The 18,686-nt window shown below is 45.3% G+C and overlaps 1 protein-coding gene across 1 annotated transcript in view; it reads right to left on the reverse strand.

Moving 5' to 3' along the window:
- Positions 1-18,686, reverse strand: part of QPCT (glutaminyl-peptide cyclotransferase) — a 496,499-nt gene that overhangs the window by 255,009 nt on the left and 222,804 nt on the right. The window contains exon 3 of the mRNA XM_077486558.1: positions 1,923-2,204. Within this exon, the coding sequence (XP_077342684.1) occupies positions 1,923-2,204 (282 nt within the window). The remainder of the gene's footprint in view (positions 1-1,922; positions 2,205-18,686) is intronic.

Consider the following 18,686-nt stretch of genomic DNA (forward strand, 5'->3'; position numbering starts at 1 on the left):
ACCGCCTGCAAAAGAGCTATAAGAAGGCGCGGTGGCCCGGCAAATGAACCGAAGAGGGGGACAAGACCCCCGAAGTCGGGAGAAGAGGCCGGCGGCGGGGAGGAAGAAAGCCGGACTCCTCCGCTAGCAAAAGAGCTACAAGAAGATAGCGGAGGAGTCCGGCGAGAAGACCCCCGAAGACGGAAGACCCCCGGAGCTGTGCAATAAAATATTTTATCTCGTGTGTTGTTTTTTTTTTTGGGTACTTTTATTTTACAGGTGAATGGGTAGGGGTACATTGTACCCCATACTCATTCACATAGGGTGGGGGGCCGGTATCCGGGGGCCCCCTTATTAAAGGGGGCTCCCGGATTCCGATAAGCCCCCCGCCCGCAGACCCCGGCAACCAACGGCCAGGGTTGTCGGGAAGAGGCCCTTGTCCTCATCAACATGGGGACAAGGTGCTTTGGGGTGGGGGGGCCGCGCAGTCCCCCCTTCCCCAAGGCACCCCCCATGTTGAGGGCACGCGGCCTGGTACGGCTCGGGAGGGGGGGCGCGCTCGCTCGCCCCCCTTTCCTGGCCGGCCGGGTAGCGTGCTCGGACAAGGGTCTGTTGTGGACTTTGGGGGGACCCCACGCCGATTTTTTTCGGCGTTGGGGTTCCCCTTTAAGTCCATACCAGGCGGCGGGGCCCGCGACGTCTCCTTCGCGGGCCCCGCCTACCTGCACACGCGCTCGAAATGAGCGGACTTTCCTCTGAGCGGGAACAGTTTGCTCATTTCGAAAGTGGCCTACACACGGGCGGACTGTCCGCTCAAACCAAGTTTCAGCGGACAGTTTTTCGGAATTTCCGAAAAACTTTGTTCGTCAAACTGTCCGCTGAAACTGTCCGCTGAAGCCCCACACACGAGCGGACTGTCCGCTGAAACACTGTTCAGCGGACAAAGTTGAGCGAACAGTCCGCCCGTGTGTATGCGGCCTCAGGGTCAGATTTGTCCACCGCAATGTTGCAGTCCCGCTAAAATCGCTGATCCCTGCCATTACTAGTAAAAAAATGAAATAAATAAAAAGTCCCTAAATCTTTCCCCTATTTTGTAGACACTATAACTTTTGTGCAAACCAATTGATATGCGCGTATTGTGATTTTTTTTTTTTAACCAAAGATGTGTAACAGAATACATATTGGCCTAAACTGATAAAGAAATTTAGTTTTTTTATATTTTTTTTGGATATGTATTATGGCAGAAAGTAAAAAATATTGCGTTTTTTTTCAAATTTGTTTATAGCGCAAAAAATCAAAACCACAGAGGTGATCAAAAACCACCAAAAGAAAGAAAAAAAAAGAAAAAAAAGAAAAAAAAGAACACCAAAAGAAAGCTCTATTTATTAGGGGAAAACATTTTTGTTTGGGTACAACATCGCACGACCACGCAATTGTCAGTTAAATCAAGGCAGTGTCGTATCGCTAAAAATAGCTTGGTCATTAAGGGGGTAAATCCTTCTGGGGCTGAAGTGGTTAATCCTAGGCATACCAGTGGTCCCTTTCTTTTCTCGTTTCAATTTTGTCATCCCATACAAATGCAATACCGGTAATATTTGAGCTGATGCACTACCCCTCTTCGATTTCCATTACAGAGTCCTCCTCTTAATAAGAGCCCCCTCTTAACCAGGGCTAGGGTAATACAGTAAATAGAATGCTCCTAAAGAGAAGAGGACTTTGACATTGCAAGAGAGAGTGCAGTGTGATATGGAATTGACTCTTCCTGAAGAAGCCAATTGAGCTAACAAGTTCAAAGGCACATGGTAAGTAAAAAAATAATGTTTATAGTAAGTTAGCATTTAATATACCTTTTACATTGGTGACAGGGTCAATAGCATATTTACAATGGAAAGAACAATATAGGTGTTAAACATATATAGTGGGTGCACTGTGTTAACGCATACCTTTAATTTTTGAAGACGAGAATCTAGCGATCGAGCTAGCTCTAACAGCATTGCACATGGAACAGCTGAATCAGTAGCTCCAACGAATACCCTGCCATCCCACTCTGGGCTGAAGTATTTTGAATCATAGTGGCAAGCAAGGACTAAATGACGCTTAGCAGTAGGATTCAGGGTTGCAACAACATTAGAGAACATTACATATCCAAAAGGGGTCTGACTTTGGAAGGAATCTTCTTCTATATGCCAACCAGCCTGGAGTCTTTGCAGTCTTTGCTTTATGTGCTGATAATACAGAAAAACAATATGTTAAAAGATTATACATATTCCTTGAAGAGGAAAACCTCTTGATTAACACATGCATTGTGGAATATCCATGTGTACTGGGATATTATTACCCTTATTTAAGTAGGAAATCACAAATCATTCAACCAAGTGACATATCTAGAATCAGTACACACAGGGGCGGACTGACCATTCGAGCACTCGGGCACTGGCCGAGGGCCCCATGCCCCTAAGGGGCCCCATCAGAGTTGCCAGCCTCAATAAAACCAGGAACAGTATGTGAAAAGCTCTGTTTTTTTAAAAAATCCCAAGATTATAGCTGCCCCGCCTCTCCAGTACCTTTTCAGTGTGTGCATGTGTATACTGTGTGTGTATATTGTGTGTCTGTGTGTATATACTGTATGTGTGTGTGCGTATACTGTGTGGCCCCATAATCTATTGCCTGGGGGCCCCATAATCTCCTATTGCCCGGGGGCCCCATAATCTTCTCCTATTACCCAGGGGCCCCATAATCTCCTATTGCCCGGGGGCCCCATGAGTTGTCAGTCCGCCCCTGAGTACACATTATTATTATTATACATTTATTATTATTATTATGTCATTTTTAACATAGAGAAACATAGGGACTTACTAGTAGTTACATTTTATAGGCACATACAGTACTCCTTGATGTGTCCCTTTGACTTACTATCTTCTGACCTAAATATTAGTGCTTCCTTAACAGTGAACTTTACAATCATTTGTCAACTTTCACAATTTAAGATATTTTGTTGTATACCTCTACACCTCACCACTTGGGACTGGGCTGTTCCTCTGGGCACATGCTCTATGTGTGGGCAGGGCTAAAAAAAACTGGCCAGCACAGGGTGCAGAAATGACAGATTTCAAGGGGTTACTAGAAAACAAATGTGGAAGGGAGGCGTTGCAATGTGGTTTAACTACTGCCATTTAGTCATAATAAGGACAATGAAACAGAAACAGTAAATTTGTTCATCTATCTGCAAGAAAAGGTAGCTTATAACGCGTCCAAAGTGCAAATGTTATTCTGCCATTCCTCCTTTCCACAAAAGTACTGCAATTATATTTAATTATAATTTTGTCATGGCACTAAAAAAATAAAGATAAAATTAAAGAGATTGTTTGTTAGTTTTTTTTTATAATAATACATTCCTAGGTGGATGCAGCAGCTCTCTGCTCTGCCCACCGACACCCCCTCCCCCATCACGGAAGCGCTGGGCTGTGGAGGGGGGCGGGAGCGGTCTGCTCAGGCTCAGGCTCTCAGCAGTTTGCTGGTGCCAGTCCAGGCATGTGGACTGATCCCTAGTCTGGACCGGGTCTGTGACCTCAGCCAACAGCGGGCTTCAATGGAAAAGGGGTAACAGGAGTGCAGAATGAACTGCACTCTTGTGATCCACAGGAAAAGTACAACCAAACAAGCTTTGGCTGTACTTATTTTTTTTGTTTTGTTTACAAACTTTTTTATATAGGAAAATATGATGGTACAATAATATATTGCACATCAAAAAAACAGATATAATGTTGAGTTACATTCTGTTCACAAAAATACTAAGAGAACTTGTAAAAATAAGAAATCTTTTGATACAAAGCTGTATAAACTGTGATATGATTGAAAAAGGTGTATGTTTAAAACCGTAAGTGATATAATATAGTTTTAATGGAGGAATATCTTGTGTTCTCCTCAGGGTTTTCCGATATGTGAGATTGGTTATCCAAGGGTTGAAAGAGAATTTCAGTGTGTTTAAACCAGGGATCTCATTTTTTGTCATAGAATTGTGTAGAATTATATAATGTATGGATTTTTTTTTCATAAGACTGATTGTATTCACTCATGTCTTCAATTGGGTAATAGGGAATAAAAGAGACTTCCAGTGGAGAGCAATTAGCCAGTGAATGGCTACACTTATTGTATGGATAAACACTCATATGTGGGGTGGAGATGCCTGGGATGGATGTGAATAATAGACAATAAGTTAAAGAAAGATTAATACGATTGCCAGAAATAGTTTTTAATTAGAAAAACATTTCTAATTGGTTTCAAATATGTGAAATTTTTTTCACAGTCACAGAAAATGTGGGAGAAGGAGCCTGGGGGCAGTCATCCTCTAAAACAAATTGAAGGAACTGATGGGAAAATGGCGTGCAATTTGGTGTGTGTTAAATACCCCCCTGTGAAGAATTAGCAGTTTATCCTTCTGTGAGTGATCTAGTGAACTTATGAAGGTTTATGATACATTCACTACATTCTTTAGTAGAGAAAATGGAACATTTCCTATCAAATACTTACCATGATTTTCCTTTCCTGATAGCCTCCATGGCAGCATACATGTGGGTTAACCCCGCCTCCACTCCTCCCCTATAGGATCCCTCCCTCATAAATCTTTGCTCCAAGCCAGCGGCTTGGTGCATTACTAGCTTACTCCAGACATTTGGGAGGGAACTCCTGCTGCCATGAAGCCTATCGTAAAAGTAAAATTGAGGTAAGTATTTGATAGAAAATGTTACGTTCCCCTGACAGATTCCATGGCATAACTTGCCATAAACACCCGGTTGGGCAAAATGTTGAGCAACCGACAGTACTTGTAAACCAAAATTAACTGAAGATAGGGCAGCAGGTTCAACACAGTAATGGGACACAAACATAGATGACCAGGAAGCCACCCTGCAAATTACTTTGGGAGCAACATGATGCAAAACTGCCCAAGATGTAGACCCACTCCTGGTTGGGTGAGCAGACACTGCCTCCAAAGGAGCCAAGCCCTTGGCTCTGTGAGCCTGTTAGATGACCTAGGCAATCTGTGATTGATGTGATGTAAGTAAAGACAGCCCAACCATTATTGTACAGAGGCCATGTTCATTGAATAATAACCAGCAGGAACAGGAAACACCACACAGGAAGTGAGAACAACAGAGATGCACCATAGAGTTGCATTTAAAGAAACATAACATCCATGACAATCCGTGCTACACTCGCCCTAGATGAGGCACGTTTCTCTGTCCTTTCTAGCAAAAGAATGAACAGGCATTCTGAAGCCTGAAGGAAGCTGTAGCTTGTAGATATGACTTTACAATATCTGAGGGATGCCCAAAATTTAAAGAAGGCACTGCTGGAAGTCAAATGAAGATTCCCTGTTTACTAGACATGTGCTTTAACCAACTAAGCCAGAAGTTCGAACTCTAAGCTTGGCAGAACAATTTCTTGGCCCCCATGAAGACTGATGCACCCTTGGGAATTGAGTCAAGCATAGGCAACAGCACCGCTCGACTGGAAAAAATGTAAGAAAGATCTCCATGACCAGTGAACCAATCTCTAATGCCCCGTACACAGGATCAGAATTTTGGTGGGAAAAAGCTCTGATGGTTTTCCCGACGGGTTTTTGCTCAAGCTGTCTTGCATACACACGGTCATATCAAATTCCGACCGTCAAGAACATGGTGACGTACAACACGTATGACGGGACTAGAAAAAGGAAGTTCAATAGCCAGTAGCTAATAGCTTCCGTCTCGTAGTTGAATCTGGGCATGCATGAGTTTTTGCGTGTCGGAATATCTGATAGAAACTTTTTCCATCAGAAAAATTGAGAACCCTCTCTCAATCTTTTGCTGGCAGAAATTTCGTCCAGCAAAATTCCGATGGAGCATACACACGGTCGCATTTTCCGACGAAAAGCTCTCATCGTCTTTTGCTGGCTAAAATTCCAACCGTGTGTACGTGGCATCAGGCTTTTTATGCCAACAGGAAAAGGCAAACTTGACAGAGATGACTCTCATGGAGACAGCCCTAGAACACTCTGTTCCAATTCCCAAGGGGGAGTTGAAAATAAGAGGGAGACTGAATTGGAAAACCTCATCTTATTCCGAGGTCTGAGCCTTGCTGCTTCCATGAAGAATTGTTGGACAGGAAAGATGCCTAGACTGGAAACCACCTGTGAAGGCCGATAAAGCTGACACTTGAACTCCAAGGAAACTCACCTATAGAGCCAGAACTAAATCCAACTTGAGGAAGCCGAGAATATCTAAAACTGCTAGATCACCACATGATCTGTCAGCAGCAGGCATGTATTGAACAACTTTGACCAGATTCTCCCATTAACTTTGTCTGCGTTCATTCTTCTAGTATTCAAGAGCGTGGAGATGACTCTGGAAGAGCAGCTGAGGACCTCCAATCTCAAGAACCAGACTGTCAGAAGCAAACATGCCAGACATGAATGTGGAATTGTGCTCAGTGACGGAAGGCCTGGCCTGAAGAGAAGATGAACTGGGTTCCAGAAGGTGAACTGTGCTAGCAAGGGGAACCATGACCTAATTGGTCGATAAGGAATCATTGTCACTAACACCACAACATCTGTTCAGGGTCTTCATAGAAAACCAGAGGTTGACCAGGACAGGAAGAAATGCATAGGTCCTACGGCCTTTCCAGTGATCCATCAGGGCATCTGCACCTAAAAACCTCCACATGTAAAGAACATTCGTTGTGGATTTTGGAAAGAAAATTTTGGACTCTGGAATCATATGCCGCTGAGCTCTAGGCTTGATTCTAGGCTCGAGCTCAAGACATATCTGGCTCCACTTCCTGTAATAGTGAACAGGCTGTGAATCCCCAGGCTGTCTTTTAAAGTAGGAGGCCACCATAAGGTTGACTAATGTGCAAGGTCTAAAACAGACGTCTGCAAACTGTTCTTCTTCATGACCATAAGAGGGGCGAGTACCTGCCCTGAAATCTCTTGCATTCAGAGACTGGCACAGCAGCACTTTGCGACACCAGTGACTGACGTAAAGCATGAGTATATGCTTTCTTTACCTCAGCATGAGAAAAAATCCAAGGAAATTAATCAGTGAAGTAGGAGGACTTCTAATGGACCTTGAATGCCACGAAAGGACCACTTTTATGTCCCAATAGTCTGAAGCCCAACTCAGTAGCTTCTTGGATTCTGAGTTCAAGCTTTTAGCATACTTCTGAGGGGATATTAGGTCCCCTCACCAGTTCTTCCTAAAATCCCGACCTGGTCTTTAAAAAAGTGCGACCCTCGGGGGCGCATGTGCGGCGCAAACAAGATAGGACACACAGGCTGAGAGCTCCGTGAAAAGAGCGGAGACGAAAAGCACTTCCCCGGGGCTATAACTGCAATTTTTCTGCCTGATTTTACTCCGCACCCCCGGGGGAACACTCAGCGCATGCCGGGACCTAAACATCACCGTAGCACACCGGCTCAAAAATCCCTGATGACCTACCTACTGAGGGTGATGGAACAGAGCGGGATGGCTCAAGATGGCGCCCAGAAGAAGCAGGCACGGACGCCTCCACATGCTGCAGCTGCCTCCCCAGCACACTCCATGGCAGACAATGAGTACTCTTTGCAATTGACAAAAGCTGACTTAGATGAGAGTCTCACGCTAATGTATGACAAGCTGGCCCAGAAAATTCAGGCTGAGCTGCACAAATCCACTAACACTCTCTCCCTGGAGATTGCGGCCCTGGGCACCAAAACAGATTTACTCGAGACCAAGCATGATGAACTGTCCTTGGCTTGCTCTGACCTCCATAAGGATCATGAGGCATTATCAGAGACGGTGTCCCAACTCCAGGCACATATCGAAGATTTAGATAATAGAAACAGGCACAACAATCTTAGGGTGAGGGGGGTCCCCGAATTAGTGACAGGCCTGTTCCCAACTGTCCAGAAGCTGTTTCAAATGCTCCTTCCTGAGGCCCCACTTACGGCCTTCGCCTGTGACAGGATCCACAGGGCCTTGCGCCCCCCCCCCCCGAGAAGCCACAGAGGGACATAGTACTGTGCCTAAAGGACTTTTTGGTAAAAGAGGATGTGCTTCGGGCCTCGAGAAACACCCCGAATTTGCAACTGGAAAATACACCCATACAAATATACCTGGATATCTCCCCCACTACGCTGGATAAATGCAGGAGAATAAAGGAGGTCACCACCGTGCTCCAGTCTGCTAGGATCCGCTATAGGTGGGGGTTCCCATTTAAACTGCAAGTCCCACACAATGGCACGACTTACACCGTGACCACACTTGCAGAAGGGAAAGAGCTCCTCGTCAAGCTGGGCCTCCTGGATGCTGCTGCAATGCCGAGAATGCCATCTACTCCACGCCACTCTGCCATCTGGGCCACCCCACCTCCTAGGAGGGACCGCCGGACCTGAAGGTCGATCTGGGCTTGCCCCCCCTCCCCCTTCTTTTTCCTTTTTTGTGTGCTTTCCTCCCCCCTCTTTTTTTTTTTTTCTTCTTCACTTAGGTCATGGTCGGCCTCCGGGTTGTTGCTATATGGACCCTCCCACCATGCTTGCGAGCTGTAGAAGTCTCCTGCTTGGAAGCCGAATCTCAGCTCCGCTCACTGGCTTGTCCCCCCGACTCCACACCCGTTGAGCTCTCCCAAGACTCTTCACAGTCAGGGCTACTAGGCCTTCGGCAGGTAACATCTCATAGAGACTTGACTAATGTGTTGCACTGCTGGTCTCACAGGGAAGGAGTTTTGGACCTTATGGTCTGCATTATTTCTGTTCTTTGGGTTGAGGGGAGCTCTTCTCCCCGACTCACCAAGACTGTGCAATGCCAATTGTTGGCCAATTTATCAGGTTACTGATGGTTCATTATTATCTACTTTCCGTATGTTTATGTTTTTCTATTTTTCTGTTTCTGATGCCTTGATGCCTTTCTTCAGAGATGATACTGATGCAGAGTTTAAGCTGTCACTGAATGCAAACTTAGATCTTACTGTACCTAACCATGGCAAGTACATTGTATACTACTGGGATATCTTGCTGGTATGTTACCTGGGCGCCCCTCTTGGCCTGGACTCCCACCATCCCTACGGCTTGCCTCTCCTGATGGCTCATGGGCCTTAAAATTATAACCCACACTGTTAAGGGATTTAACTCCCCACAAAAGAGGAGGAAGGCGTTCAGAATGTATAAGTCCTTAGGGGCGGAGATCCTCCTTTTACAGGAGACACATTTCTCCGCTACTAACCATCTTTCCCACTTTGACAAGTCCTACAAACAATGCTTTTATTCGACTTATGAGTCCAGGACCAGAGGGGCGGCCATATTCATAAAAAACTCTGTATTATTCCAGGTACGACAAACTTATATTGACCCGCTTAGCAGATTTGTTATAGTGCAGGGCTCTATACAAGACAGGACCCTGACCCTAGCCTCAGTATACGCCCCAAATACCTCTCAGGCTATCTTTTTCAAGAGTTTTTTCCAAACCCTGGAAAAAATTCACTTCTCTCACATGTTAATAGGGGGGACTTCAATTTAGTGGCTCACTCAAAGTTGGATAGGTCGAGTGATAGACTGTCCAGCAATGCATTCCCCAAATCCCTCCAATATTCCCTTAAGACGCAACAACTGTCTGACGTTTGGAGGGCGCACAACATAGGCTCCAGGGAATACACCTTTTACTCCCACCCCCACGATAACTACTCCCGCCTAGATTACCTATTTTGCACCCCTACTTTGCTTGCAAACTCTACTTCTTCCAACATACATGTTTGCCCATGGTCAGATCATCACATTGTATCCTGTCATCTCTCTAGCATAGGCCTGCCTTATGCCAATAGATGTTGGCGCATTAATGACTCTCTCCTTACAGACCCAGTGGTGCGCACACAATTGAATGAAAGCCTCACAGAATACTTAAGACTCAACGACATAGAGGATATCGCCCCGACTACCCTATGGATGGCCCATAAGGCCGTCATGAGGGGTTACTTGATTGAGATCTCCACTGCTAGAAAGCGACAAAAGACAGCTGTTAGTAAACTCTACTATAAACATAGCCACTCCCCGTCCCAAGACCTGTTGAACCAGATAAATGACAAAAGAATAGCGCTTGACACCATTCTATCAGAACACACTGAAAAATCCCTCAGATGGGCCAAAGCGCGGTTCCTCCTGCACAGCAATTCTGCCTCTACATCATTTGCCCGGAAAGTAAAGCAGCAAATCCAACCCACACATGTATATAAATTGAGGGACAGAGATGGCAACCTCACCTCTCACCCTAGGGAAGTTCTGCAAATCTTCACCTCTTTCTATCAACAGTTGTACTCCACTCCACACTCTTCCCCCCCCCCCCCCCCGCTCCTTCCCAATCCTGGTTGGACCCCCTGCAGCTTCCTCGTCTGTCGGAAGAACAACTACATACCCTTAATGCCCCTTGCACGACAGACGAGGTGGCCTCTGTCATTTCCTCCCTTAAACCCTCTAAAACCCCGGGCCCAGACAGTTTCTCCGCAACCTACTATAAAAAAATTGCTGACTCTTTACTCCCTAAACTGACCAAACTATACAACTTTATCTTACAAGGAAAACACTTCCCGGAGGAGATGCTTTTGGCTAGTCTGTCACTTATTCCGAAACCCGGAAAAGACCATACCCACCCTCAAAATTTCAGGCCCATCTCAGTTATCAATAATGATTTAAAAATCTTTGGGCGAATCTTAGCAGACCGCCTGGCCTCAATCATCACCACCTTGATTTCACCAGAACAAACAGGTTTTATACCCTCTAGGCAAATTCCTGGATAATATCCGATTGGCCTCTAATATTATCCAGGACGCAGACGCCAACTCTAGGAAGGTCCTGATGCTGAGCTTAGACATTAACAAGGCCTTTGACAGTGTCCTCTGGCCCTACCTATAAGCTATTTTGGCTAAATTCGGCTTTCAGGGGGAATTCGTTCATGGATTCCAGGCCCTATATCATCATCCTCACACGAGTATTAAAATTCCAGTCTGCAATTCCACATACTTCCCCCTGGGTCGGGGCACGAGACAGGGGTGTCCCCTCTCCCCCCTCCTTTTTGCCCTTGCCATGGAACCCCTGACGAGATCCATACTAGACAACCCCGATATAAAGGGCTATGTGAAAGGTGACCAGGAATCAGCTTATATGCAGATGATGTCCTTCTATTCCTATCCGACCCCCTTGTCTCCCTACCCAACCTATTTGCCTCCCTGTCTTCGTTTCACCGTCTCTCGGGATTGAGAGTGAACCCAACCAAATGCTCCACCATGCCTATCCACCTTCCCACTCCACTTTTAACTTCCCTTAAAGACTCCTATAAATTCTCTTGGAATCATAACTCCCTACAATACTTGGGTATTAAGCTTATCCCTACCCTCAAGCAACTGTACTCCCTTAATTATCCGCAGGCCTTCTCCTCCGTCAAAACCCTTCTTAACCAATGGTCCTCTTACCGCATATCTTTCTTGGGACGTATCCAAGCAGTAAAGATGTCTATCCTCCCAAAGCTCCTCTTTCTGTTTCTATCCCTACCAATATACGTCCCCCGCTCCACTTTGCACGAAACCCAAGCACTATTGCTCTCATTTATCTGGCAAAAGAAAAAGCCTCGACTGAATCGATCGCTGCTATACTGGGCCAGACAGATGGGCGGTCTGGGGTGCCCAGATTTATGGAAATATTTTTTGGCCTCTCGCCTGATACAGAAAATCTAAGGTTCCTCTCCTATCCTCATTCATAGGGGAGCCCCGTTTCCCCCTGGCCTTTCACTCGGGTACATCCTTCAGGGGATGGACAAAATGCGGCCTAACACAGCTGGAATCCTTGCTACAAAACTCTACCAGACACCAAACACACGACCTAGATAGATCAGCCCACTATCAGCTTCTGCAGATAAGAAATTTCTACAAACTAGGGGGTAATTTGGGACTTTAGATGAAGCGATTGGATAGTGGAGGTGAGTTGTAATTACATAATATTTAATTGATGACATAAATCTAAAAGCATAAAGAGTATTTATTAATTTGATATATAGTACAAAGCACATATAAAAAACATAAACATGATGAACGAATTAGTACAAACATGATAACACATGATCAGAGTAATAGAAAATGTATATAAGTAGATACCATGGCACATAGATGCCACGGCAATCTGCCCAAGACCGGCACATGTGCCCACATGGTGTGTATATATTTATTTAAAAAAAAAATATATATATATATAATATCGTAAAATATAAAAATGCTGGATAAGAATCGATCCGTATGGAGTATAACTGTGGCATCAAGTGTAGCTCGACGCGTTTCGTGGATTTTTCCACTCGTCAGGAGCAGATGCATCAGTAATTCCTATAAAGTATATATAATAGAGATATAATATATCATTGTTTAAAGTAGAAACATACAAGATATCTGTAAACGGCTCACCAACCACACTCACCACCCCAAGCAGCAACCGCAACGCATGGTGGTTGGCCAAGGGCAGGCCGCGGATATAGACCCCACCGCGGGAGCTGAGGCAGCATATATAGTTGGCAAAGCCCAGGAAACGCTGCAGAGGACGTAAACCCATGGGTCGGGCCCACTGTAGGACTGCCGAAAGTTTCTCTGGCTCCATGAAAAAAAACAGCACTCGCACTTCTCCAGTTTAAAGTAGAGATTGATCTCTCTTAGTTTCTGAAGCACACGACAGACATCTGTGTGGTGGCTCTCTGGAGACTTGGAAAATATGAGGATATCATTGAGATAAACCACAACACATACCTGCAACAAATCTCAGAGGACATCGTAATAAATTCCTGCAAAACTGCTGGGGTGTTACAAAGGCAAAAATGCATACTCATAATGTCTTTTTCTGGTATTAATCGCAGTTTTCCACTCATCACCCTCCTTAATTCTCACGACATTGTATGCACCTCTCAAATCCAGCTTCATGAAATCTGATGCTCCCTTGAGGCGGTAAAATAACTCCACAATCAACGGAATCGCATAGCCATTCTTAATCGTGAAACGATTGAGACCCTATAATTAATACAAGGTCTCAGTTCATCACTCTTCTTCTTCACAAAGAAGAAACCAGCACTAGCAGGAGACGAGGATTTGCAGATGAAACCTTGAGAAAGTGCGTCTGCAACATACTACTCCATGGCCTTATCCTCCAAGACCGACAAAGGGTAAACCCAGCCACGAGGAGGTATGGCACCAGGTTGAAGGTCAATTGCGCAATCATACGGCCGGTGTGGAGGCAAACTACCAGCTTGACCTTTGTCAAAGACATCACGGTACTCCTCCGGCAGGGAGGAGAGTGAAGAGGTGCACAGGACTTTGGCTACCGTCTGGAAGCATGTCTCACTGCATTGTGGTGACCAGGAGAGAACCTCAGCCTGGAGCCAATCAAAAGAAGGGTTGTGTCTCTGTACTCAAGGATAACCAATAACCAGCAGAAACTTAGGTGAGGAAATAACTCGGAATTGGATTATCTCATGGTGAAGAGCCCCTCATGAGTCACATGGGCAGGCTGTACAGGTCTCCCATCAAGAGCCTCAATGGCAAGTGGAGTGTCACACAGCTGCAGAGGAATCAAGTGCTTCGATACAAAGGCAGCATCAATGAACAGGCCTGAAGCCCCAGAGTTGATTAGAGACTGTATCTCGATGGACTACTCAGCCCAAGAAAGGGTGACCGAAACCAGGGGCTTATCCTTCTGGATAACTGGGGATGAAACAATTCCACCTAAGGTCTGTCAGTGACAGGACCTCAAGGTTTGTGTGTTTCCTGGACAGGTAGGACAAGACTTCAAAAAGTGACTTGCCTAGCTTCAATAAAGGTACAATCTCTCCCTCCTCCTAAAGGTTCTCTCATCTGCAGAGAGATGCATGAAACCCAAGTGCATGGGTTCACCTTCACTGCCTGACTCGGTACCAGGAGGCATGGGAGGTGAGGGAGGCACGGGTGGGACTGAAAAGCTCAGAGACAAATGAACAGGAGGCTTCTGCAATCACTCCTTAAAAGAGAGTCTGTCTCTGAGTCTGGAGTCAATTAGGATGGCAAACGTGATCAACTTCTCCAGCTCAGTAGGTATATCTCGGGCTGCTATCTCATCCTTGAGAGTATCCAAGAGACCATGAGAAAAAGCAGCCACAAGGGCCTCATTGTTCCATGCAACCTCTGCTGCCAGAGTACAGAATTCAATAGCGTAGTCGGCAACAGTTCTCATACTCTGTTTGATGGGCATGAGGCACTTGGCAGCAGAAGCTGAGCATGTGAGAACGTCAAATAACCTTTTAAACAAAGCCACAAACTCAGGGTAACTCAAGACAACAGGTTTTTGTGTCTCCCACAGAGGGTTTGCCCAGGCCAAGGCTCTCTCAGAAAGCAAAAATATAATAAAACCTACTTTTTTTTGCTTCTGTCCGTGGGAAACACCTGGGACTGCATCTCAAAGCATACCTTAACCTGGTTGAGAAACCCTCTGCATTGGACTGGATCGCCCCCCAAATCACTAGGGAAGTGGAGTGGAACCAGACATACCTCTAATAGAGGTAATATTTGGGGTGGGTGCCTGCACAGAGACTGGAGCAGCAGCAGGGTTGGTCTGAAACATAGGTTGTATAGGGGCAGCCAGAGTGGGAGACTCCAGGTGAGCCATGTGACTTACATAGTTACATAGTTAGTCAGGTTGAAAAAAGACACAAGTCCATCCAGTTCAACCGCAAAAAATAAATATATATATATATATATATATATATATATATATATATATATATATAATATAAAATAAATATCATACCAGCCCATATACCCACAGTTGATCCAGGGGAAGGCAAAAAACCCCAGCAGAGCATGATCCAATTTGCTAAAGCAGGGGAAAAAATTCCTTCCTGATCCCCGAAAGGCAATCGGATTTTCCCCGGATCAACTTTACCTATAAATGTTAGTACCCAGTTATATTATGTACACTTAGGAAATAATCCGGGCCTTTCTTAAAGCAATCCACTGAGCTGGCCAGAACCACCTCTGCTGGTAGTCTATTCCACATTTTCACAGCTCTTACTGTGAAGAAACCTTTCCGTATTTAGAGATGAAATCTCTTTTCCTTTAGACGTAAAGAGTGCCCCCTTGTCCTCTTTGTTGACTGTAAAGTGAATAACTCGACACCAAGTTCCCTATATGGACCCCTTATATATTTGTACATGTTGATCATATCCCCCCTTAATCTCCTCTCTCATTTATAAACATATTAAAAAGCAAGGGTCCTAGCACTGAACCATGGGGTACACCACTGATAACCTTAGACCATTCAGAGTAAGAATCATTAACCACGACTCTCTGAATTCTGTCTTTTGGCCAGTTTTCTATCCATTTACAAACTGATATTTCCAAACCTGTAGACTTTACCTTACACATGAGTCGTGTGTGCAGAACTGTATCGAACGCTTTTGCAAAATCCAAATATATCACGTCCACCGGCACCCCTCTGTCCAAGGTTTTACTTACCACCTCATAAAAAGAAATCAGGTTTGTCTGACAACTTCTGTCTTTCATGAATTCATGCTGTCTGTTGCTCAAAATATATTTTTCCTGAAAGAACTCATCCATGTGGTCCTTTATTAATCCCTCCAGTATCTTCCCAATTATAGAAGTTAAACTAACGGGTCTATAATTACTTGGTAAAGACTTTGTTCCCTTTTTAAATATAGGCACCACATTGGCCCTGCGCCAATCCAGTGGTACTATTCCTGTCATTAATGAGTCCCTAAAAATTAGATACAATGGCTTTGAAACTACAGAGCTCAATTCTTTTAGGATCCGTGGGTGGATGCCATCCGGTCCAGGTGCTTTATCCACCTTTATTCTGTCCAAATATTTATGGACCATATCATTTTTGAGCCATTGTGGATTTGGGGCCACGTCAGTACCACCCCCATTATGGATATGAGCTCCCCCATGCTCTTTTGTATATACAGAGCTGAAGAAAGTATTTAATAAGATAGCCTTCTCTTTGTCCCCAGTCACCCACTCCAGATTATTTTGCAAAGGGCCTACATGCTCAGACTTAGGAGCATTTATAACGCCATGGCAAACTGATCCATGAGGTGATCCAGTTCATCCAATTTGGAAAAAATATTACCAACAAGTGGATTGACTGCATCTTTTGAATTCATTGCCTTCGCCTTCTGACAGAAACTATGAAATCAGACCGAGACAGAAGTACAGTCAAATCACACTTGTGATAATAAATGTAATAAAGGTAAAAAGAACAAACGTAGTCAAAACATAGCCAAAGTTCAGTAACCAGAACGGATAGTAAGCCAAGCCAAAATTCAGGGATCAAAGTAGTGGAACAGCAAGCAGGATCTGGATCCAGAAGGGATGTCAGCAAAGCCAATCTTTAAATAGGAACGCAGGAGATAGTTTCTTGTGATGTGACCAAGGCGAAGGACTGGACGGGCTTAAATAGGTAGGACTGACCAGCAGGATCATCAACAGCTGAGCAACCGGAGAGAGATGGGAGCTGGAAATTAGCTGACAGCTGAGCAGCCAGCTCAGAGAAGGAAGGGCTAAGCCCAGCCCTGACACTTTGATCTAAACATTGTAGCTCTGGCTGTATGTTTAGGCTGAAGATGAACCCCAGCCCCAGGCTCAAATCTTTTGCAGACTCGAACTGTTTTTCTTCTAAGATTGCCCTGTATTTGGCTCCATCAATTTTCCCATCAACACCAACCAGCTTTCCTGTCCCTGCTGAAGAAAAGCATACCCACAGCATGATTCTCCCATCACCATGTTTCACGGTGGGGATGGTTTTAAAATCATTTATTATTTTCCTTCCATTTCACAATTATGTGCCACATTTAGTTTATTAGTTCTTTAGCGTGGTTTACCTTTTTACCTTGTGACCACATTGTGCTGGTCTATCACATAAAATCCCAGTAAAATATATTTAGATTTTTAGTTGTAACATGACAAAATGTGGAAAATTTCAGGGTGCGACCCTGATCTCGGTAAACAGCTGATGATGCCACTCTTCACATGTAACCAGTTGTGTCCAATCACAGCTGATCACATGTAAACAAGGAAATGCTGGTTGTCGGCTTTCCTCGCTTCGCATTTCCTCACAGGGGAGACCTGTACACATACCGTATTTATCGGCGTATAACACGCGCCGGCGTATAACACGCACCCCAAGTTTAGGAGGGAATTTTTAAGGAAAAAAACTTTTAGGAGGGGAGTTTAAGGGGGAAAAAAAACTTACATTTATATGCCCATCAGTGTCATCTGCAGCCTTGTCCACCATTGCAGCCTTGTCCACCATTGCAGTCTTATGCAGCCTTGTCCACCATTGCAGCCTTATGCAGCCTTGTCCACCATTGCAGCCTTATGCAGCCTTGTCCACCATTGCAGTCTTGTCCCCCATTGCAGCCTTATGCAGTCTTGTCCCCCATTGCAGCCTTGTCTATTTATTTTGCTATTTGTTTTTTTATTTTTTTTAAATGCCGCCGCCGAGATACAGAGACGGATGTGTATCTCGGCGGCGTGCGGTAGTTCTCGGCGGGCCTCCAGCGCCTTCGGCTCTTCTCGCCAGCTTTCGGCCGCCTTCGGCCATTCTCGGCAGCTTTCGGCCGCCGAGATGAGCCGAAGACAGCCGAAAACTGCCAAGAACGGCCGAAAGCTGCTGAGAAGAGCCGAAGGTGGCCGAAAGCTTCCGAGAATGGCCGAAGGCGGCCGAAAGTTGCTGAGAACGGCCGAAGATGGCCGAAAGCCACCGATAATGGCCGAAGGCGGCCGAAAATCGCCTTGAAGAGCCGAAGGCGGCTGAAAGCCACCCGGGGGCTCAGAATTTTGGGGGATCAGCGTATAACACGCACCCATGATTTTCCCCTGCTTTTAAGGGGAAAAAGTGCTTGTTATACGCCAATAAATACGGTAATCAGGGATCACAGTGTACAGCAGTGAGGCCAATCTGTGCCCTTTAGTGAGGCCAATTTGTGCCCATCAGTGAGGCCAATCTGTGCCCATCAGTGATGCAAGCCAGTGCTGCCTTTCAGTGCCCATCATTGCCTGCTCATCAGTGCCGCCCATGAGTACTGCCTATCAGTGTCCATAAGTGCCACCTATCAGTGCCCATCAGTTCCAACTATCAGTACCTATCAGTGCCGTCTATCAGTGCTCATCGGTGCTACATATCAGTGCCACATATAAGAGTCCATTAGTGCTGCATATTAGTGCTGTCTCATCAGTGTAGCCTCATCAGCACACATGTGTGAAGGAGAAAAATTACTTATTTACAAAATTTTATGATAAAAACTAACAAAAACTTTTGTTTTTCAAAATTTTTAGGCTTTTTTCAGTTTTTTTAGCAAAAAAATAAAAAACCCAGCAGTGATTAAATACTACCAAAAGAAAGCTCAATTTGTGTGAAAAAAATGATAAGTGTAAGGCTGACCGCAGGTTAGCCTGTATTTGTGGGAGGAGTTAGGCTGCATAAAGCCTGCCCTCCTCTGCCTCCTCCTCTCGTGGACGCCGACTCTCGTGTCGGTGCCATTTTCACGTGACGCTGACGTCACAACACGGGTTTTGGATCGAGAGGAGGATGTTCGCCCTCTTCTTTTGGTATTCCGCTGGAGGGGGGTGCGCCCGCCGGCATCTCCTGTCTCCACGAGGGAGCCCTTCTCCCCCCTGCCTCC

Source organism: Lithobates pipiens, unplaced genomic scaffold (assembly GCF_037356315.1).
Source record: "Lithobates pipiens isolate NorthernLeopardFrog02 unplaced genomic scaffold, aLitPip1_a1.2 Scaffold_18, whole genome shotgun sequence".
Taxonomy (NCBI): Eukaryota; Metazoa; Chordata; class Amphibia; order Anura; family Ranidae; genus Lithobates; species Lithobates pipiens.